Here is a 24757-nt window from a genome sequence, read left to right as displayed (position 1 = left end):
AAATCTCTAAAAATCACCTACATGATTGTTTGAGTTGGACAAATCAAAACAAATGCCAAAAAAACTACAGTTCTGTTTGTCTTAAACTTACACTATAATTTAAGTTTATTTCACAAATAGAAATTAGCATTTGACTAACTGAATTATATTTTTAACAGGCACTTAATATTTTTGATACATTTCATTCAAAATATTTGGTAATGGAGTAATACTGATTAGAACTACAGTCATCACTCATTCCAACTCGATATTCTTTATGTTTAACAACAAAAACTTAAATAATTGAGTAAATTGCCCTGTGCAAGTGCTCATGGGAAGTCTGGTGTGACATCAGAGACAAGAAGGCTGTGAGGATGGACATGAAACACCTGGAACATTCCTTACAAATCCTGGTGAGTAAACAGCTAACACAAGTTACTTAAATAATGACTCTGTCTGCCTGCACACACAACTTTATAGGGTGTACTGTAAAGTACTGTTCTGAATCCTGCCACTGCCGAGCTCCATACCCAGATAGAAAGAGCATATCATCTGGTAAACATCGAGTTCGTTTTTTTATAGTCGTATTTTGATCGCCTGTAGATCGCCTGTTTGAGCTGTTAAATGATATCATCTTTACGTCTATACAACATCTATACGACGTATCTTTATCATCCGAAATTTGCTGGCATGTGAACGGGAAGCTGCGGCATCAGCTATGACTTGAATGATTTAAGGGGAAATACGTGATTTTTTTTTTTTTATTATTTAGTGGCGGAAACGGGCTTCCATTGGTTTATTCAGAAGAACTACATGAAGAAAAAATATCTGATGTTAATTGAGTGTAATTGGGAAAAGACTGGTTTATATTTTTTAAATTATTGTAATTGTTTCTTTTAACTTACGGCATTAGCTATGAGAAATTCAATCCTTCAATCTCCGACAGAATCGGATGCTGAAAAATCAATCAAAGATTTCCTTCGCTTGGCCCCAGCAGGATGTTATTTTTTGTTATTTGTTATGCATGTACACACTAAAAAAATGCTGGGTTGTTTTTTCTACCCAAACGCCGGGTTGCCGCTGTTGGGTCATTTTTCTGGGTTATTTACAGAGATCTGTAACCCAGCTGCTGGGTTAAAGTTTGCTTGGCCCCTCCCCCAAAGTTCACCAATGTATTCAGCGGCTGTCAGTCAGCTTTGTGACTCTCTTGAGCTCCCATACCGCTGATGAAAATTATGTTAAATACAAGGTCTGTAAACACATGTTCACTCACCTAAGTCACATATGACTGAAAAATTATTACTATATGTAACATTTATTACTGTTACTGTGTTAAGGTTACACACAAACTTTCTGGCTGGTCTGAGGTAAGATAATTTAGCTGAGAATAGCTGTTAGCCAAAGAACCCCACCGGTGTATGAAAGAAACCACTAAGATGTCTGAGCTTTTTAGCTTTCTCTGTAAAATGTTTGCAGGGTGTACGAAGATGGTGAAGTGATGAATGAACGCTAAACTGTTAACTGTAGTGCTAGCATGACGCAGGCATTTAGTTAGGTTGCTAGCATTAGCAACCACATATCTTTCTAAATAGAAACGAAATACTGAACATAAATGTCAACTGTTGTTTAGCGATGTTTAGTCACGTTATTTTGGTTTAAGCTATTTCTTGTATTTTTAATCACACTTAAAATACCGACGGTTATATGCGCGTGCTTAATCTGCGGTTCAGTTATGGTTTGGGTCTGTTCTCATGAGTTGTGAAGCGAGAGGAACAAAGTATAAATATTTTTCATTTGCTAAATTAAGTATCATGAATTTTAATTAAATCTATCTCTATATTTTTTCACAGCAGTTTGTGACTGAAAGTGTCCTGTTTGCATCTGACTTCAGGAGTTTCCTGACCAACCGTATCTAATGGTCATATTTAAAAGTCATAACATACAGTTAAGTACAAAACGTTTTTGTTGGTGTTATCTCGTTTTCTCATTTTTGTATAAATTAATCAAATGTTTGCTTGTTATTAAATGTATTTTTTATAAAAAAATAAACGAATCTGTGTTTTCTTATTAGTTGAGAGTGTGGTTTATTCATTTATTATCATATTTGGTCATTGTAACATGCATTAGGGAGCATTATAGTTGTGCCGAGGGTATTTAATTAAAATAATGGGAGGGGGGTGTTTTAATAAAACGGCGTCTATCCAACGTCTATCCGACATTTGGCAGATGTATAAACATCTGATTAGCATTGTCTAAAAAGCGGATCAGGGTTGTTTTAATTCATTTACGTCTTAAATACGTAGGCTAAGCGTCGTTCTAACATCGGCACAGTCGTCTCGGCGACGTCTGCCAGATAAGCAAATGCCCTCTGCCAGACATCTGCAAGACAGATCATGCCGTTCTAAACTTCAAATGTATTTGAAGTACAAAAGTACTACAAGTACATCACAAACAAAACAGTGTACTTAAACATTATTAAAATGGCTGTTGATGAAATAAATGTGCTAAGTAAAGTACAACATTTCTCTTAGAATTATAATTGGGAGAAAGTAATATAAAGTTAAAATATTAAAGTGAAATATGTTATGTATGTTGTGATATGTAAGTAAAAAAAAAACTAAAACAGATTTTTTATTTATTTTTGTGAAACATTATATATTTTCAATATCTCTTTCACAGCACCAACACCATTAAAGAAGAGAAGTTGAATGGAGATAAAACAGGAGGTAAATGTCAACTTTTTAAATGTTTCAGAAGTATTAAATGTGTAACCATTGAATCCAAGATAGAAATTGAAACAAGGCTTGAAATATTTCACTTTACCTATATTGAATCCAGAATATATTGAATGCTTCTAGCATATTCTCTTTCCCTCTCTCTGTCGAGCTAAACATGTCGTTCCTGAGCTGCCAGTGATCCAGACTCCCTCTGCCCTCCGAACCTGTCTGACCCATCCTGGTGACCCGCTTCTGGTTGGAGATCTCATCACATGGATGCCCCGTGTGTCTCTTTGGGATGCGTCTGGTGTCTGGGGATGGTTTCACTTTACCATAAAGACGGTTCTGGCCTCGACTGGTGTTGACAGCTGTTTCTCTGAGGACTTGACTTGGCTGCGGTTGCTTGATAGTTCAAGACTGCAATTGTCTCTAATAACTACCTGGACTCTATATTAACATCAATTAACATCAACTGTTATAGATGAACTGGCTGCCACCTAACACACTGTATAAATGCAGACCAATTCCTGCTTTCTGTTTCACCCAAATGATGATGGGTTCCCTGTCTCGTTCCTCTCAAGGTTTCTTCCTATTACCATCTCAGCAAGTTTTCCCTTGCTACTGTCGCCCGTGGCTTGCTCACCAGGGATCTGCTCATTTTGATTCATGCACACTTACATTCCATACAGACTTAAATAATTCTTTTGATTGTGTAAAGCTGCTTTGCGACAATGACAATTGTTAAAAGTGCTATACAAATAAAATTGAATTGAAATTGAATTGAATTGAACGGCAGTAAAAAAGGCAAGCCCTACAGCCACAGAGGAGCTCATCTGCCAAGCCACTTTAAGGATGTCCCTGGACGAGCAGCAGGGGGCACCATTCTACAAAAATGTCTCGAGAAGTTCGGTAGAACTTATACGAATACATTTAAAAATACACTTTAATTACGTAATACTTTTGTAATTATCTGTTAAATGTTTTCGTGTTTTTTGTTGTTTTGTTTTTCTATTGAATTATGCTGTTGTGAATGTCAGAGATCCGTGACTGACGTTATAAACAATTTAAAACATATATAAACATTACGGAAGCGCAGGCATTCACAGAGGAAAAAAATCTTAAATAGAGTAAAAGTCTCAAATGGGCAGAGGCTGGGGCTTTGCCTCTGTCTCTAAACAGCACACTTTGTCTGTCTGCTTTTCTTTTCCACAGATCTGCCCGTTTATAACTTTGCAGAGTACTTATGCGTACTTCTGCCCCACGTGAGACCCGCATCGTTACAGGTTTAGCTGCTCCTGAAGGAAGAGAGCCACTTCGAGAGGGACAGAATGTGCTTTCCTCCTGAACAGTCCTAAGCACTTTAGATACCTGTGCAGTGTTGACATACTAATGATGATATCATCCAAATTACTTAATGACATTAATATCTACCAGTATCAAGATCTCATAATTATGACTTATTATCTCATAAATATGACTTATTATCTTATAAACAAAAGTATAATTAATCTTTCAATAATCGCCTGTAAATAGCCATAAGAAGTGCTGGAAAAGCACCAAGTGTAAGATCACTTGACTGCTGCTTAATTAGAAGATCAGGTCGATCTGGTCCAAGCTCCCTAACTTTTTTTCTTTCTTCGTCCAATCGCCTTGCGAAGGGGTATTTTAGTGAAGAAATTACAGAATTTTCTCTCATATTTAGTGCCACTGTTCAATCACTATTCAGTACATTAACTAACAATGTTAATAAGACTTGTTGAGAATGGTCCAATCACATGAGCCCAAATATTTAAAAACAATATTGATTCGCTAAAAACAAAAGTGGGCGGGTTCGGGACGCACAATGCTCCGCCCCAAGGATGATTTAAGAAAAAAAAAATACAATTAGAGCTCAGCCTCAAATCACATGCTTTTCAAAAATGTATGTGCCTACAAAGACACTCGTTTGTCCGGCGCCCCGCCTACAGGAACACAAATGAACATAAAACCCTTGGTATTTTTTTTTTTTGTAAATACATTATATTAAGAAATACAGCAGAATATTGTAACTAAATGACAATTTCATTATTAAATCAAATAATAAGCATGTTAAATAGTTACATGTTGAAGTAGCATTCTTCTCTGCCTAATTTTAAAGGGGCGGCGCCCCAGCACCCCTATTGACGAGAAGCCCCTGTCTGCAGCCTGCAGATCGGGGCGGGGCTGAATCTGGGGCGGGGCTGCACGTGTCGCCCTGCCCACATAGTTTCTTATTGGTTGTAAGTAAATTAATGACATCGACGCAACGTTCCTCCCACAACTCCTCTCATTGGTTAGTGAAATGGATTGAAGTCGCTGCCACGATAAACAGTAAATGCAGTTGGAAACAATACTTATGAATTATACATTTTATACAAACGCTGAATCCTTTGCTTATTTGTTCAGCTTTCAGATGTGTACAAATCTCACTTAAGTTTTTTTTTTTAAATGTACGCTTATGACTGGTTTGTGGTTCAAGGTTACATACATTTACAAGCAAGACTTCTGCACATTAATGACACATTAATGAATTTCACTGTTATTTATTTAAGATGATACTGTTCACAGTTATTTTTGATAGTGGAGAAAGCATGTGGTCAAGCATTAATTCTCCCTCCCAATTAAATAATGGCACCTGGAACAGCAGTCTGGGTCCTCTATGCCATCAAAAAATCCTCTGACGCAACCACGTTTTCCTTTTCTGTAATAACCAAAGCAGGTCTTGAATAACATTTTACACATTTTACATTCTTTCATTTCAAAAGGCACTCGTAATTCAGCCCTTGATGTTTTACTCCAATTTTCCTAGTTCACAACACCTGTAGTCAAAAACACCCGCACAAAGCAGAACTCATCTAGGATTATTAGCCATGCTTTAAAAATACAATAAGCAAAATTACATAAAAAAAACAAAAACGGACAGATGCTTACTGTCAAGCCATGCATAGTGTGCCTTCTGTCTGAACAGGGTCCTGTTCACAATTGCACTAAAGCAACTGCAAGTAAGCGAAAGATTCATGTAGGCAGCATCTCCATCAAGTAGAACTACTTCCAAGAGTATTATTTTCAAGATCTCCATGGGTAACTGGAAAGTATATGGAAAAGGTTTAACCCTTCATTTGCTTAAATGAAACAGGACAGTATTCCAGCACTTACGAGACTTACATCCAAAAGTTGCAACTCAGGAGTCATGATTGCCTTTTGTGCCTAAAAAGAATAGCAGAGAAGACATGTAATTTTACATATGTTAAGAGAAAACGACAAAAAAAGTCATATTAAGTGTAATTAAATTAAATTATTTTCAGTTTGCCTCTTGAGTCTCTTTGTTGTATGTCTTTCTTCTTTAGACCTGTAATGAAATGTAGTAAAGGAGAGGTATGTTTATATTATGTAAATAAAAGTTTTCAAAATAATAAGTGCTATGCCTTTAAAATAAAAAATTGACTGATTCTTATTAAGCGTACAAAAGTTACTCTCTTTGTGCTTTTGTTCATGACCATAAATAGATTAAAAACTGAAGCGATTGTGCATATCGCAATATGTACATTTACAATACTTTAAACATTTATAATTATATTGCACAGGCCTAGTATGTATAATGTAAAAGCGACACCTCGGCAAAAAGTTTAGTGCTAGGCCATAAAATGTAGAGAAATAAAGGAAAGACAATAAACCTCAATAAACCTCAAGTTGAAATTCTCCAAATGAAGCAAACACCACCATTTCCTAATACCAGGCATAGCTGTCTGAGCTGTCTGTAAGATTAAAGTCCCCTGTGGTTGCAAAGCTCAGGAATTACTGGAATTGTAAACATTACAAATACATTTGTTCTATACTGGATCAAAATCTAGTAAAAAAACAAACAAACAAACAAAAAAAACAGCAGCTCTATAAACTTACCATCAGGACAAAGATTAAAAATTCAAAGAACTTTATTAATCCCAGAAGGAAATTGCTAATAAAGAACAGACAAGCCACGAAGGTGGGATGCAACAGTTGTTGCTGAAATGTTGTCGTGGAAGGCCCCATTGATGTAGCCATGAACACAGTCAATCTACCTTAAAAAAACTAATTATTTTAAATGCTTTTACATTTATTTATTCAAATGATACTTAAAAAATCAGACATACTTAAAAATTACACATAAACAGACATACTTAAAAATCATGCACAGAGCATTACTGGCTGGTTTGGCACCATAGTAAACAAAATAAAGTGACAAAAGCAAAAATGTTAAACTCACCGTTTTTGATAGTATACCAACTGTGGTATACTGGTGTATGGGCAGAAAGGGCAATTGCTGCAGCAGTCTTTTAAATACTGCTCACACCGCCCCCTGCTTAACACTGTTTTGTGCATGTTTGCAAGGAAAATGGATCTTAAAAGAGCCCTTGGGTTATGTGAAGAAAACAAAGAGAGCATTGATGGGTAGCGTAAGGGTTAGAGAATAACAGCAAAACAAAACAAGCTAAACAAAATAGAAAATGTGGTGCACAGGGAATATTAATGGGGATGTCAACATCAAGGAATTGCAAATAGAAGGAATAGATCATTGGTTTTAGTATCAAATGATTTAAATTGTGCTTATATAGAAGTTGCATAGTTGTTATATAGAAAGCAAGCCCTCCTGTCATGCAACTTGTGCTGAATGATTTTAGTCACAGAAACAAATCCTAACATTTTGCTCTTTTAAAGTACAAGTTAAAATCACTACATTTATAATGAAACCGTTTAATATAACTTCTTAGTATCATGGACAATACATCACATCCCCTACACAAGTCACTGATGTCATACAGGAGCACGTTCAGCCACAGACTGAGACTACCAAAATCTAAAACTGAACGCCATAGGACATTATTTATACCAGTGGCAATTAAACTCTATAACTCCTCCCTCTTCATTCGGGAGCTGTCATGACAGAATAATCAATAAAACTCTATCATGCCCTGATACACTGTGCAATACTATCACAATAACAATATCACATGCAAAACCACTAATTATACAATATTATGAAAATCATGTGCAATATTTATATATATCAGGTGTCCTATATCATTACTACTCTATGTGCAATATCAAATAACAATTTGATATTGCACATAGTACAATACAATCATGGGTGCAATAACATAAATGTACAAGAGACAATTCTGCACCTTTTTGTACAGTCTGTAGTTTTTTAGTTTTCTTTATCTATTTTTTATTCTATTTATATCTGTTTTCCCCCCTACTGTATTTGTATCTTTTTAAATATGTAGCCACTGGAAAAACAATTTCCTTCGGGATTAATAAAGACCTATCTTATCTTATCTTATCTTATCTTAAAGTTAATTTACTGAGGAAAAAATACATTTAAACAAACTCAGTAACGTTAGTCCCTTTACATTTACTGTTGTAATAAAGATAAAAACTTATTACATTAAGGCTCGTTTACAGTGAAACATCATCCGCAACAGACAGCAAATTGTATACATATGCATAAATTACTAACATTTATAGATGGAAACTATATCCATGACATATCATCTCAAATGCATTAAAAAGCACACACACACAAAAAAACTTTAACACTTTAACAATTCAATTTAACAATTTAACTATAACAAATAATCAATTTACACATAAAATGTAGCAGGTGCACCCACTCACCATGCGCAAGAAATAAAGGTTTCAACGTCATTACTTTGCCACCAATGAGATGAGTTGTGGGAGATACGTGATCTCGATATCATTAATTTACAGTGGCTTGCAAAAGTATTCGGCCCCCTTGAACTTTTCCACATTTTGTCACATTATAGCCACAAACATGAATCAATTTTATTGGAATTCCACATGAAAGACCAATACAAAGTAGTTTACACGTGAGAAGTGGAACGAAAATCATACATGATTCCAAACATTTTTTACAAACAAATAACTGAAAAGTGGGGTGTGCGTAATTATTCAGCCCCCTAAGTCAATTCTTTGTAGAACCACCTTTTGCTGCAATTACAGCTGCCAGTTTTTTAGGGTATGTCTTTACCAGCTTTGCACATATAGAGACTGAAATCCTTGTCCATTCTTCTTTGCAAAACAGCTCCAGCTCAGTCAGATTAGATGGACAGCGTTTGTGAACAGCAGTTTTCAGATCTTGCCACAGACTCTTCAATGGATTTAGATCTGGACTTTGACTGAGCCATTCTAACACATGGATATGTTTTGTTTTAAACCATTCCATTGTTGCCCTGGCTTTATGTTTAGGGTCCTGCTGGAAGGTGAACCACAGTTCAAGCCCCAGTCTCAAGTCTTTTGCAGACTCCAAGAGGTTTTCTTCCAAGATTGCCCTGTATTTGGCTCCATCCATCTTCCCATCAACTCTGACCAGCTTCTCTGTCCCTGCTGAAGAGAAGCACCCCCAGAGCATGATGCAGCCACCACCATATTTGACAGTGGGGATGGTGTGTTCTGAGTGATGTGCAGTGTTAGTTTCCCACCACACGTAGCGTTTTGCATTTTGGCCAAAAAGTTTCATTTTGGTCTCTGACCAGAGCATCTTCTTCCACATGCTTGCTGTGCCCCTCACATAGCTTGTGGCAAACTGCAAATGTTAGGTGGACGGCCTTGTCTTGGTAGGTTTACAGTTGTGCCATACTCCTTCCATTTCTGAATGATCTCTTGAACAGTGCTCTGTGGGATGTTCAAGGCTTTGGAAATCTTTTTGTAGCCTAATCCTGCTTTGAATTTCTCAATAACTTTATCCCTGACCTGTCTGGTGTGTTCTTTGGACTTCATGGTGTTGTTGCTCCCAATATTCTCTTAGACAACCTCTGAGGCCGTCACAGAGCAGCTGTATTTGTACTGACATTAGATTACACACAGGTGCACACTATTTAGTCTTTAGCACTCATCAGGCAATGTCTATGGGCAACTGACTGCACTCAGACCAAAGGGGGCTGAATAATTATGCACACCCCACTTTGCAGTTATTTATTTGTAAAAAATGTTTGGTATCATGTATGATTTTCGTTCCACTTCTTAAGTGTACACCACTTTGTATTGGTCTTTCACGTGGAATTCCAGTAAAATTGATTTATGTTTGTGGCTGTAATGTGACAAAATGTGAAAAAGTTCAAGGGGGCCGAATACTTTTGCCAGCCACTGTACCTACAACCAATGAGAAGGCATGTGAGCGAGGTGACACGTTCAGCCCTGACCCAGAGTCAGCTCCGCCTCGAATAAGAAGGCATGTGGGAGGGGCGACACATGGAAACGTTATGGGAACGTTAGGAGAACGTACAAGTACCTAAACCCCTACTGTTATACACTCCCGGACAGTAGGTGGCGGTATGCACCTGAACACATCGGTTTGCGACCTGCCAGTTAAATCAAAGAAGAAAAATAAACGGGCTTAGCGGACGGTTTGTATTTTTTCCTGCGTTATTTGCTGACACACGTTGCGAGACTGAGACTGTTTGATGAGATGAATTAAAACTCCAAGCTTGTTGTGTCTTGAGGTAAGTTCAGCTAAAAACGGGAGGTTAAACTTTAGGCCAGTGTTTTCCTTTAACAGCAAACCTACCAGATGGCTGGGATTTTGCTGCTACTGGCAAACTTGTGCAAACCAGTGGTGAGCATGTTTACTAGGAGTTGCTGACTTTTCATTATTGCCAGAAGGTTGTTGAAAATGTGTTGCTAGTAGAAAACACTGGCAAACCTGTAACAATTTTTGGCAAGCTAAATTCTTTGCCAAAAGTGAGCTGAAAGCTTGCTGCAAACCTTTCATGTTTGTAATGGAGAAAACAAAAAGAAGACTGAAAGTCTTAGAAGAGCTGCAGGACACTCACTAAATGCTAATTTCATTAAAAAAAAAAAAATGCAAATTTTACCTGAGGGGTAAAAAGGGACAATGTACCAAATCCTGACTTTGTTTCATTTCTTACTGTTTACAGTGATATCATTTTTTTAATTGATGAAATATTTTGTTTGTGATGTGTAGGCTGCATTTTTAAATCTTTGATAAAATACAAATGCTTTAGAATAATGAAACAATTTTTGATTTGTCATTATACTTAGAGTTTTTGAAGACTAATCAGGATGACCTATTAAAGCGATTATATTAGTAGATGTAGTTTGAAGTGTAGAGTGTAACTAAAACTACAAGTGAAAACCCAACCATGATCCAGTTTACAGTGAATAAAGCTGTTTATTGAGACCTAAAAGTGAAGCTTAGATGAATGTAAATTAATTAAAGCATTTAACCATTTTAAACAAAGAATATAGTGTTTTATCATTGCCATAACACTATGAACATTTGCTCATGTGCTCAGTATTGCTATTCATGCTAACAACCTTTGAAGAGAGAAACTCCTAGTCTACAATAACAAAGTAAATACTCAACTCATTTGCTTTAACTCTAAAATTTTGGAAAGGGGTAAAACTAGGGGCGGGCGATATAACCAAAATCTTCTATCACGGTAGAAGCTTTTTTTCTACCTCGATAATGATATCTATCACAATTTAGCAATTTGTATCTGAAAATGCATAAATACAAATTCAAACACAAAGAAACTGTTTTACATAATGTAATTTTATTTAAACTGTGAATTGCTGAGGTTTGCCGCATTTTTTTTTTTGTTGTTGACCATATTAGTTTGGATGCTTGGATTTTTGATGATAGAAAAGGTTTGACGTGTTTCCACTACTTGCTAAAACAGTGCACTTGCATACCTTGCAAATCACGTTCGTCTCATTTGTATAATTTTTATACCCAAACCAATTTCACACCACAGACGATGCACCTTTTTTCTTTACAATCTCGCGATTGAGATCACTCGACGTTGCACGTTAAGTAACCTCGCAATACACATTTACTTCTCTGGGAAGCCAAACACATCTAAAGTGGGACGAAACTGTGGCACCCGATTGCACCAGCGTGGGCAGACCAAATATCTGCGCGGCCCAGTGGACAGCGCAGAGCGACTATTTTGATAGCGCAGAGATGCTCTGGTTTATTTGCGCAGCCCGGTGGATTGCGCAGCGCTGACCAACTTAAGCAGACACACCTAGTCGATTAAAATTTTCTACCACGTGCACCGCTACTGCCTTTCCAGAATTTTAACAGTATGAAATTGGACAGTGAAATGTCTGATAACACTTTTTGTGGGATCCATCAGCACAAGTAAAGCGAGAAGGAAATTTACAGAAACAGGTTGAAAAATTTTAAAATTTTGTGGTGCATTCGAGCCTCTGGTATCATTACCACCGCAACCAATGCAGATAGGTCAACATTGTGTCAGATTTGGGCTGCTAGTGTAGGATTACAAATTTATAAAATGTTTAATCTAGCTTCCAACGTAATAGTATATAAACTAAAAGAGTTATGTACATTGGGTTTTACATTTGGAGGTAAAGATGGTGACATTCTAAGATGATCAAGTCTGGTAGCCCAGGTGTCTGAGACATTAACCTTTTGTCTTTATGGGCTTCCTGACCACTGGGTAGGGTCCCAAAGTAAATGTGAATGCTAATCTTAAGGCCAGGCTGTGCCTTTGTCTCTATGATAATCTGAAGGTCTAGGTGATACTGTAAGGCTGATTAGTAGGGCTGGGTGATATGTAAAAAAAAATCTACGTTTTTTTTTTTCATAAAGTTTGGCCAATTCTATTTCGATTTTTTTTTTTTTTTAAATGTGTAACTAGTCAACTTAAAACATTATAACGACATGACTGAAGTAACATTCTCTTTTTTTTTAAAAAAACCATCTGGTTAAGGAACATTGTATTTTTAATCACCATGCCATACATAAATTGGTCAACAAGGTGTAAATAAATGTAAAACAAATTCTCGAGTTAAATATCTTTGCAGAAGATTTGAATGAAATCTAAAAGTAAATATTAGAAAATAGATTTGAAATAGCAGTTCATTGTACTTTGACAGAAATATTGTGAAGGGCTTACTCCTTCATAACTTGAATATGAATAGTATATGAATCTATAACCTCATATTAAGTGACTGGCACTGTTATTATAAAAGCAAAACATAATCATGATCATAATTTCAGCTATTAATGTACTAACATCTGAATAACTGCGATTTTATTGCTTGAATTATTAATCATACTTACCAATGACATTGTGAAGACAATGTCATTGGTCCATATGTCCGAAACACTGAAGATGCGTCCAGTCGTTCATCTTCTTTGCCTTGATTATGTTCCACTGTCAGTGGTCATGCACACCTGTCGATCCTCCACAAGCTTCCAAGACTCCAGTGCATCTTTAAGCCCATGACCAATTATTTCCCCAGTATGATCGTCAGGAAAATAACATGTCTGGGGTCAAAAACTTTGCAGTTTCCATTCTGCATTAACATAATAGGCTGTAAGGCTCATGTAAGGCTGAAGAGTATGACTACTTCACAGGTCAGTCGTTGTAGAAAAAAAGATGCTTTTTCAAGCTGCTCCGCTATTTTTCACGTGTTTCAGTGTACATTCGGGGAATATTAATGCGTGACCTAGTGTCTTTGTGTGTGTGTTTGTGTGTGTGAAGCAGAGAGGGGGTGCTTCACACACACACAAACACATTAAAGGCAAGAGAGAAAATGTGGGAACTGGCACACGCAGGCACACACACTTAACAACAGAGAGGTAGAAAATAGATTTTTAACCTCTAATAACACTTTCTTTTGCTTTACATGCGCACGCGCGTGTTATAAGAAACAATACATGTGCGCTGTAAACACGCGCTTTTAAACACAAAATAAAATGTGTTTTACGCATGCACACGGTCACAGTGTTATAGTAAACAGTACACGTGTGCATGGATGTTGATTATACCATTAAGAGACGAGCACTAAGACCTAGCAGGGGAGACTATTACCCACAATTCCACAGTGCAAGAGAGAGAAAAACCGTTGGCTCAGTTGTGATCACGTGACGCTCGGCGTCAAAACAAGAAGCGCATGCATGATGCATGGTACTCGTAAACCAAGACTTGCTAGTTTTTCAAGTTAAAATTTATTTAAAAATCTTACAGTGAAGTCCGAGGTTTCACTGTATTTAGCATTTGACAAAAGTTTGTTCAACGTCTGACATCTCAAATCTGAACCATTTCCGAACCATTTCCAAACCACAGAGGAAACGTTACTACCTTTCTCTGGCACAAGGTCATCCTGATGTGAAGAGTCACCATCCATCTCTAGTGCACACAGTGTGGGAGGGGTTTTACTCTCTGTTGCTTATTACGTTCCTTCATATAGTGCTTTAATCTCACAAGTGAGCGGTAAATTAAGCGCGCCATCATGTGGTCGGACAATATTGCCTTTTCATTATTCTGCCATTGGTGCAATTACAATGTATCTAATATTTTTCTAAAGAATCGCGATACCTTGATTCGAGAACAAACGTAATCGTCTTAAAACGTAAATTCGAATTAATCGAAAAAATCTAAAGAATCGCCGTTACCAGGCTGATTCCTCTACTACACTATGCTTTGTTTAGATTATCTCAACCTCTTTGTATCCCCCCCTTAAAAAGGTATTAGTCAGTTAGAGTTTTTAGTCAGACGTGGATTACTACAGCGACGCACGGCGAGTTCTCAATAAAGAGTAACTTCTGCTTAAAAGATATCCCAATGTCTCCTGGTCTGCTTCGACAAAGGGAAAAAAAAAAAGTTTCCAACGCTAGTCTAAACAGAGCCAAATTTAATCTGACCACTTTTACATAACATCATAGACAGTCAGCCTAAGAAACAGATTTGTGACACAGCATTCATGACCTTGTTAATTAATAATAAAAAATTACTTAAACTAAAAAAAATTATATTCTTATATACTGCCCTTGTAAAAAAAATTATTTTTTCCCTCTCCAGATGAGACATTTTCTCAAGTCTTCTCTTGCCCCTGATGTGTTCACTGCACTTAGATTTACCTCCCAAAACACTTCAAGATATGGCCTTTAAAGAAAGTACTAAGAAAACATTATCTGCTCATCGTAAGACATATCATGAAGAAATGAAGAAGCAAAATTACCAGTGCTCCGTTTGTGGGAAGAGATTTAGTCACCCAAGTCGTCTGAAAAGACATCAGCGCATTCACACAGGAGAGAAGCCGTATCACTGCACACAGTGTGGAAAGAGTTTTTCTACTTCTAGTTCTCTTCAAACACACCAGCGCATTCACACTGGAGAGAAACCGTATCAGTGCTTACAGTGTGGGAAGAGTTTTACTGCCGCTACTAATTTTCAAATACACCAGCGCATTCATACAGGAGAGAAGCCGTATTCCTGCTCACAGTGTGGAAAGACTTTTACTGAAGCTAGTTCTCTCAAAAAACACCAGCGCATTCACACGGGAGAGAAGCCATATCACTGCTCACAGTGTGGGAAGACTTTTACTGGAGCTAGTTCTCTCAAAAAACACAAGCGCATGCACACAGGAGAGAAGCCGTATTACTGCTCACAGTGTGGGAAGAGTTTTACACGGGCATGTCACCTGCAAATACACCAGCGCATTCACACAGGAGAGAAGCCGTATTCCTGCTCACAGTGTGGGAAGAGTTTTACCGCAGCTAGTTCTCTCCAAAAACACCAGCGCATTCACACGGGAGAGAAGCCGTATTACTGCTCACAGTGTGGGAAGAGTTTTACACGGGCAGGTCACCTACAAACACACCAGCGCATTCACACGGGAGAGAAGCCGTATAACTGCTTACAGTGTGGGAAGAGTTTTACACAGGCAGGTAACCTACAAACACACCAGCGCATTCACACGGGAGAGAAGCCGTATTACTGCTTACAGTGTGGGAAGAGTTTTACACGGGGAGGTAACCTACAAACACACCAGCGCATTCACACGGGAGAGAAGCCGTATTACTGCTTACAGTGTGGGAAGAGTTTTGCACGGGAAGGTCACCTACAAACACACCAGCGCATTCACACTGGAGAGAAGCCGTATTACTGCTCACGGTGTGGAAAGAGTTTTACTGCAGCTAGTTCATTCCAAAAACACCAGTGCATTCACACAGAAGAGAATCCATAACACAATCACAATATGGGACGTGTTGTATGCACTGCAGTCACTCCTAAATATACTGCTTGTCAACATTTCATCAGAAGGGTCAATTTATTGGGCTGCATCAAGCTAAGAAAACAACTGGAGAGATTTGAAATTACTGGAAAAGGATTAAGAAACTATAATGAAATATAAATACTTGGAAGGATAGTGCTGAACCATCAACTTTTTGGAAGAAATATCGGAAAAAAAATCAAGAATTGAGACTACATAAACACTTTATAAAGTTACATGGCAAAAGATCAACAACAACAAAAAAAGGGTATGTTTAATAGTGGAAGGAAAGAAAGCATTTCCATACACACAGAATGTGATGCCAACTCTCAGGATTGGGACTAAACAGCTGTGTGTCCATAAGAAAAACCACTTAATGACGAGAAACATCAGAAAAACTTGAATTTGCTGGGGGTCATAAAGACTTGACATTGGAGCAATGGAAAAAGGTCATGTGGCCTGATAATTCCAGATTCATAATTTCAGAGTGATGGGTGCATCAGGGTAAGTGAGAAATCATGTGAAATCATGTAAATTCAATAAAATTTTATTTATATAGTACTTTTAACATTGGTCATTGTCTCAAAACAACCACAAAAATTAAAAGAAAATTACAAAAAAAAAAAAAAACTTTTTATAGAAGTGTGTATGTGTGAGAAAAGTGTGTCTATATGATGAGATTGTCCCCTATATAAGCCCTGGGGGCAGTGTTGTCTTTAAAGACTGAACCGTTGGGTCACTATTTAACACTATTGAATACTAAACATTTCTGTGGTTTTTATTGACTTTTTGCCACATAACTTCACAAAGGTTTTGTGATCTCCATTTGTTCTGTTGTGTTTGCCATTGTTTGGGTTAATGTTTTGCCTAACTGCCATCTAGTGGTCTCTTTAGAAAACTGCTGATAATTTATAAAACAGGAAGTGAGTAGCTGAGCACATGGCTGATGTACAGGTCCTTCTCAAAAAATTTGCATATTGTGCTAAGTTTATTATTTTCTGTAATGTACTGATAAACATTAGACTTTCATATATTTCAGATTCACTACACACAACTGAAGTAGTTCAAGCCTTTTAATTGTTTTAATATTGATGATTTTGGCATACAGCTGATGAAAACCCAAAATTCCTATCTAAAAAAATTAGCATATTTCATCCGACCAATAAAAGAAAAGTGTTTTTAATACAAAAAAAGTCAACCTTTAAATAATTATGTTCAGTTATGCACTCAATACTTGGTCGGGAATCCTTTTGCAGAAATGACTGCTTCAATGCGGCGTGGCATGGAGGCAATCAGCCTGTGGCACTGCTGAGGTGTTATGGAGGCCCAGGATGCTTTGATAGCGGCCTTAAGCTTATCCAGAGTGTTGGGTCTTGCGTCTCTGAACTTTCTCTTTACAATATCCCACAGATTCTCTATGGGGTTCAGGTCAGGAGAGTTGGCAGGCCAATTAAGCACAGTAATAACATGGTCAGTAAACCAGTGGTTTGGCACTGTGAGCAGGTGCCAGGTCGTGCTGAAAAATGAAATCTTCATCTCCATAAAGCTTTTCAGCAGATGGAAGCATGAAGTGCTCCAAAATCTCCTGATAGCTAGCTGCATTGACCCTTCCCTTGATAAAACACAGTGGACCAACACCAGCAGCTGACATGGCACCCCAGACCATCACTGACTGTGGGTACTTGACACTGGACTTCAGGCATTTTGGCATTTCCGTCTCCCCAGTCTTCCACCAGACTCTGGCACCTTGATTTCCAAATGACATGCAAAATTAGCTTTTATCCGAAAAAAGTACTTTGGACCACTGAGCAACAGTCCAGTGCTGCTTCTCTGTAGCCCAGGTCAGGTGCTTCTGCCGCTGTTTCTGGTTCAAAAGTGGCTTGACCTGGGGAATGTGGCACTGGTAGGCCATTTCCTGCATATGCCTGTACACGGTGGCTCTGGATGTTTTTACTCCAGACTCAGTCCACTGCTTCCGCAGGTCCCCCAAGGTCTGGAATCGGTCCTTCTCCACAATCTTCCTCAGGGTCCGGTCACCTCTTCTCGTTGTGCAGCGTTTTCTGCCACACTTTTTCCTTCCCACAGACTTCCCACTGAGGTGCCTTGATACAGCACTCTGGGAACAGCCTATTCGTTCAGAAATTTCTTTGTGTGTCTTACCCTCTTGCTGGAGGGTGTCAATAATGGCCTTCTGGACAGCAGTCAGGTCGGCAGTCTTACCCATGATTGTGGTTTTAAGTAATGAACCAGGCTAAGAGTTTTTAAAAGCCTCAGGAATCTTTTGCAGGTGTTTACAGTTAATTAGTTGATTCCGATGATTAGGTTAATAGCTCTTTTAGAGAACCTTTTCATGATATGCTAATTTTTTGAGATAGGAATTTTGGGTTTTCATGAGCTGTATGCCAAAATCATCAATATTAAAATAATTAAAAGGCTTGAACTACTTCAGTTGTGTGTAATGAATCTAAAATATATGAAAGTCTAATTTTTTCAGTACATTACAGAAAATAATAAACTTTATCACAATATGCTAATTTTTTTAGAAGGACCTGTATATGGTTAAGATTGAATGCTTTTTTTGGGTAATCATAATTTTTTTTTTTTTTTTAAGAATTTGAAGGGCAATAGCTGTAAGTTTACCTTTGAGTGATGTATAATTTTGGTATTAATGTGTAAAGTTAATAGAATGTTGTCATTTCTAAACATGATGTTATGTTAAGCCTTTTCATTGCAAATGTTGAATAGAAAAAGTCTGTAAAATTAACAGCAGTCTTGTAACCTGAATTGTTCATCATAATTTAAGTTTATTTAAACATGTTTGTCATATTATTAATAAGAGATTATACAGTGAAACCTTGGATTGCGAGTAACATGGTCTACGAGTGTTCTGCAAGACGTGCAAAGATTTTTAAGAAAAATTTAAGAACAAGTCTTGGTTTCTCGATTTTAGTGCGCATCTTTCACTGGTATAATCCACATCTATGCACGTGTGTACTGTTTAATATAACACTGACCACATGTGTGCACGTACAACATCCTTTATTTTGTGTTTGTATACGTGTGTGTAAAGCGCGCATGTAAGCAAAAAACGTCTCATTAGAGAGGTTAAAGATCCCTTTACTTTTTCTCCCTGGGTCAGCATGCTGTTGTGTGCGTGCGCGTGTAATTTGACACTGTGCGTCTTTCCACACACCGCCTCTCGCCTTTACACACAATCTCTGCTCTACACAGAAACATTGCTCTGTCGCAATTCTTTTCAAACCTAAAGTGCAGGTTAATTTTATTTATTTTTTTTATTTTACAATAGTGATTCCGTTAGCGGTGTTTCTTGATAATTTTTTTCGATAAAACAGTCTTTTTGTTAGTGTTTGTGTGAAACAAGAGAGAAGGAAGTGTTACTGTGTAAACTAAGAAGAGGGGAGGGGCTGATTCCTCCTCTCCTCTTACTTTAGCTTCACACACACAGCGCCTGCGCGCACAAACGGAAACACTTATCTGTCAGGTTTTTTTTTTTTTTTTTTTAAAGGTAAAGTGGTTAGTTTGTTTTGTTTTTACTTTAAATTTTGTATTAATTATTTTATGCATTTATGTTTTTGGGCTGTGGAGCAAATAATTTGAGTTTTCGTTATTTCTTATGGGAAAATTTGATTTATGGAACAAATTGTGCTCATAATCCAAGGTTCCACTGTATTTGTTTTCCTTTAGTTTCACTCTGATTTCTACACTTTCATTGTATAGTTGATTCAAGTTTTAATAAATGCTGGGCTTGAAACTTTGAACATCTTTCAACTTTGTAGTGGATGGAGTTTAGCTTGCTTTCAAATTTCATAAAGGGGAAAACAGGACATGAAGGGAGGACAGTACACCGTTCATGATTTCCTCCGAACCACGTGACGCCAGCCGACCGCATCTTTTCTAACTGCTCGCTCATTCACTGTTGGGTGCGGCGCAACACACTCGGAGGACAGCGCTATCCGCTCCGCCTGCTTGCATGAGCTTACAGACACCCCTGATTGGCTTTGGACCTGCGTTTAATGTGAGTGCACTAAGTACCTTTCATCCCTCCCCTCGGCTGCAAGAGGTTACAGCATCACCCTGGGATCGAACTTTTTTTTGAGACTTTTTTTTTCGAATTGAGACTGTCAGACATACACTGTAAACCCAGATAGTACTATTTACTAAAATAAAGATTATCCATGTAGCAATTAAAACCTGCCATTTGGTTATTACAGCTGAAAACGTATGAGTTTTTATAATGAGCAATGAGGTTTTTATTTAATCTGACTTGGTTTTTGAGTACACTTTGACAGACTCATCATTATTTAAGTATTCAAAGAGATGCAGCGTCTGACATCAACATCTTAGCGGGCTTTACTGTGTTCAAAATTCCAAGATGACTGCCATGTAACAGGAAGAGGAATTTTCATGCAAAACTGGTAAGTTAATTAATAATCTTTTAAGATATTAAACAAATAAAAATGGCTTTAGCAGACTTCTAATGGAATTCTGGAAATTGAGTGTTGGCTGTTAGCTTAAGTTAGGTATGTCTACCTATGGCCAGCTAATTACATTAAGGTAACTTGAAGCCTAATTAATTAAACTGTGCACGACGTGTAGGTATCGTTAACTTGCAGTTTTCCATATTTATAATTTAGTTGTTAATAAACAGGCATGTCTGAGTGTTGGGTAAAGTATGTTCGGGTCATAAAATTATCTCTAATTTGAAAAAATACATGCTAGCATACTTAAAAAAAAAATCCAGCAGGTTGGTTTGCAGAAGGTATATAAAGTAAATTAATTGAACCTATTAGACTTTCACGTGAACCTGGATAAATAAATAAATAAATTTGGTCTGGAGCATGATGAGAAAAAAAAAACTTGTTTCTCTAAGCTTAATAACATTCGCCATAATAGTAAGAATTTTGTAAATACTTAACTATATACTAAATCTTTTACTGACTTAAAAGGGCAAATGTTAAAAATTACCAAATGTTAACAAAAAATTTAAAAATGTTTGGAAGTTTTTTGTTTTGGATGCAATATATTTAGGCTTTGCAGAAACTTGGAAAAAATAGGGTAAATTATGTTAATTTTATGTTAATATGGTAAATTAACGAATGTTTAGTTGGTATTATTGACCTTAAGGGCAAGGTTGTGCATTTTCCTTTAAAATTTTTATATTTTTAAGATTGACACAGTGAGAACCTTTTTTTTCCTTTTATATTTTTGTGGGTGATATGATTTTTTTCTTATGTAAATGTTTTTTCTCTCTCTATCTTTCTCCCCCCCTCTCTCCCTTTCTCCCCCCCTCTCTCCCTTTCTGTTTCACCCTTCTACTCACAAGTAGGAAGAAATGGCTACCACCTGACCTCAATGATTGGCTGTGCCCACTGATTGGAGGATGAGAGAGAGCAGTTGGGATTTAAACAGCATTGCTAACACGGCCCAGGTTGACTGTGTGTGTGAGAGACCATGCTGTGAGGATCCTTTCCCACTTTTGGTCCTAAGAATTCTCTTGTTGCTTTTGGTAATTTATACTTTTGTTAAGTTGAATCCTTTGAGTGAAGTTGAGGTAAATTACTTTTGTTATATATATCGTTATAGTTAAGAAAACTAGTCTTTCTTTGTAAGTTATCTTTGTTTGTTCTTTGTTTGTGATGAAGCCTTAAGTTTTTGGTAACTGTTAATTTAGTTTGGGGTTTAGTAGGGATGTGCACCAACCCATCAGCGACGATCGAGCATGAAAATGACGATCGATTGGCTCTAAAAATGCATTTTTTAAAATTAAATTACTTTCTCTCTTTCTGATTGGTTATGCTGGTATTTGGGTGGTAGTCTGATATTTGATTGGTTACGGCTGTGAGAATTTGCGGTCTAAAGACAAGACCGGAGCACAGAGCGAAAATGGCTTCTAAAGCGCACAGCGATGTCTGGCAACACTTTGAAAAACTTGGCGAAAAAACAGTCAAGTGTAAGATGTGCAGTGCCACACTCGTCTACAGCTCCACAACGAGTTCGATGCGTTATCAACTTGCACATAAACACAAAAAAGCAGACGATGCCGATGCCAATACCAGCAATCAGACAGAAATGCGACAAAGGCAGGGAGACAGAAGATGACGCAGGTAATAGCAGAAATGACAGCAGAAGACTTGCTGCCTATTAGTTTTGTTGAAGGTTTTTTTAATGAATTATGCTGACCCCTACTATACTGTCCTACCCCGCAGAACGGTCACTGCAGGGATTGATGCTCTACACAAAAAATGCGCTTGTTCACTAAAAGACAGTCTGTCGAAGCCAGCGCGGGTGGCAATTGGAACAGAGGTGGGCTGTGTGTGCTATTCTGTCCGATCGCAATGTTACAAAACCTGCAGATGCGAGGACACTTGACCTAAAAGATGAGCACTGGGAGACTGTGGAAAAACTGACACCTGTTCTCAAGTCTCTTAAGTGTGCCACAACTACAATGTGCAGTGAGACCCATGGTTCCAGTTCAATTGTCTATCCGATCACACAGTCTCATCACTAGACATTTAAACGCACAGAGGAGTGAGTCTCCAAGTGTGTGAATTTAAAAATGCTGTAGCCGAATCTCTAAAACAGCGCATAGTCGCAGTTGCTGAGGATGCTGAGAAAGTGTATCTGCCTCTGATTGCAGCGGCTTTGGATCAGAGACACAAACATCTCAAGTTTCTTGAGACAGAGCTTCAGGAGAGAGTAAAAGAGAATCTGAAGCAGCTTTGCGAGACAATCCCAAATCCCGTCAGACCCATACAAAGTAAGCCAGACTCAGCAACGGCGCTCGACACTCTTTTCGGCGAGGACTACGGCATGAGTGATGCTTCTCCACATGACACCAAAATAGAAAGCTACTTCATGCATACTACATGCATCTCTGTAAACCAGGATCCTTTATTGTGGTGAAGAGTAAATGAGTCTCGATTTGCACAGCTAAGCACCCTTGCCCAGTGGTACCTGGCTGTTCCTGCAACTTTTGTGCCTGCTGAACGCGTTTTTTCCACCGCTGGTCTAATTGTAAATAGACTCCGCACTCGGCTTTCATCTGAGCACGTAGACCGACTGATCTTTTTGAATAAAAATGTCCTTATGTTAAGTTTTCTTAGTCATGCAGGGTAAACTATTCAGGCTGTTTTTGTTTTAAGTTTAAGCAGCATAGTTAAATCATGCCGGCTTTAAATTTACCTTTACTGACTAATCATTTTAAAAGAAAAGATTAGGGAACATAACCTTAAGTCTTATAGCTGTGGTAAAAATATTCGGGCTATTTTTATTTTAAGTTTACACAGCCAAATTATGCTGGCTTCTATTTTTTGTTAGGCAATGGGCTACTTAACAGTCATTTGAAGTTATATTAAACATTATTTTTGCGAACCTTTAACAAAAAAAACTTTTTTGATCCACAGCTGTTGATGCTGCTAAAATAAAAATTTTGTTTAAAATAACACTTGAATAAAATAACTGAAAAGCAGGGTATCATGTGTGTTTTATGTTTTATAAACATAGAAAAATGTAACTGATCAGAGAGAGTGGATCTGGTGGGAGGGGTCAGGGTGCAGGGCTTCAGTTGCCGTTGTTTTAAAGTAACTGGAGAAGCGCATCCACTACTTTATGATTGGCATGTAGTTCAAGCTCACATGCATTTTGTGTAGATAAATACAATTTATAACATTTACATATTTATGTATCTAGGCTGTGATTAATTTCATATACAATGCATCATGTAGAAAAAGCACTTCAGCTTCACCTCATGCTGTTTAGTTTAAATGTTTACTGTATACTGTGATGCAAACGCCCCGCCCCTTGCTTAAACTCCACTCCTGATTAATCGAGCTACAATTTTGTCAGATAAAGAAAGTTGACCATATAATTAACAATACTGGAGATTAAGAAATATGAAAAGAGCATATGGCATTAAGTAATAACTACAGTCAGTTGTTACAGCCCCAGAAATCACCAAATAAAACACCACCTCAGATTAGAGCTGTTATGAAGGCTTTACAGAGCAGTAGATACATCTCAATATCAACTGCTCAAATGAGATTATCGCTAAGATAATTAACAAAGATCATATATTTAGGTAGCTAAAAAAAATTAAGTTTAGCATGTGATGTGATTGTATTATAGGAGAGAAGACCGGTCTGGCTGATTGAATAAAAGATTCATCCCAGTGTTCCATTTACAGTACAAACCAGAAATGGTATATCCATTGTAGATTTCATTCCTAATCATTAATATGTAACAACCATAGATACAATAAATTGCAATAATTATGAATGTAAAAACAAATAGATGCAGAAAACATGCTATATTGTTTCCTTTAAAGGCCTTGTATGTTCAAGTCCAATAATGAAGAAATAGAAGTATTGTTTGCAAAATCACTGGAACAGCAAGGCCGTTTTTTTTTTTTTTATACACAGATGTTTGCATTTGATATCAAAACATGACTAAGAGATAATTTCATTTTTCATTCACTGATATTTACATGCTGAGGTGTTAAAAAGGACATGGCCCCTTGGATGGTGAAACACCAAAAACTGTAGGTGAGCAAATATACAGATACACTCAAAAAAATAAAAAAAGCACTTTGGTTGAACATAAATTAATTGTGGACAGTGGTTCCACATGATTACACCACCTTAACATTGGAATATGTTAAAACAAGTTGAAATATTTGTGTTCATTTAACATGAACAGCTAACTTTGATTTAACATTTAAATATTTCTATTTAACTTTTTTTTTTGTTGAACTTCAACTATTTATGCTGTACAAAATTTATTCCTTGATGTAAGTCCTATATGTTTACATCAATTTCAATGAATCCCATTTAGTCATGTTACTACAACCAGATGTTATACCATAATGAATAGCAGCCCTATTTTCCCTTGCTTTAGTGACCCTTAAAGACAACTCCAAAGGCAGTAAATATGTAATACATCCTTTTTATTAGGGAACAACTTAAAAGGTGGCATACTTT

At 37.3% G+C, this 24757-nt stretch overlaps 1 protein-coding gene and 1 long non-coding RNA gene across 3 annotated transcripts; one reads left to right on the top strand and one right to left on the bottom strand.

Moving 5' to 3' along the window:
- Positions 1-5265: 5265 nt before the first annotated feature.
- Positions 5266-5988, bottom strand: LOC128509382 (uncharacterized). Its single transcript, XR_008356040.1, has 3 exons — positions 5880-5988; positions 5646-5799; positions 5266-5415 (listed from the first exon to the last, which is right to left on the bottom strand). It is a non-coding gene; the product is annotated as an uncharacterized LOC128509382 (long non-coding RNA).
- Positions 5989-9906: 3918 nt separating this feature from the next.
- Positions 9907-19965, top strand: LOC128509376 (zinc finger protein 135-like). 2 transcript variants are annotated; one of them, XR_008356032.1, is made up of 3 exons: positions 9907-10213; positions 14567-16265; positions 19559-19965. XR_008356032.1 is itself a non-coding variant. In XM_053481092.1 (2 exons), exon 2 carries the CDS (start codon positions 14601-14603, stop codon positions 15732-15734), a length of 1134 nt encoding a protein of 377 aa, XP_053337067.1. In that variant the 5' UTR covers positions 9907-10213; positions 14567-14600; the 3' UTR covers positions 15735-16734. The 2 variants fall into 2 exon arrangements, 1 of the variants encoding a protein (XP_053337067.1); XM_053481092.1 differs by lacking the exon at positions 19559-19965 and having other exon boundaries at positions 14567-16734.
- Positions 19966-24757: the final 4792 nt, after the last annotated feature.

The sequence above is a fragment of the Clarias gariepinus genome, chromosome 21 (genome assembly GCF_024256425.1).
Source record: "Clarias gariepinus isolate MV-2021 ecotype Netherlands chromosome 21, CGAR_prim_01v2, whole genome shotgun sequence".
Lineage (NCBI taxonomy): Eukaryota > Metazoa > Chordata > Actinopteri > Siluriformes > Clariidae > Clarias > Clarias gariepinus.
Note: the sequence above shows the minus strand (reverse complement) of the source record. Positions and strands in the feature narration are given on the sequence as shown.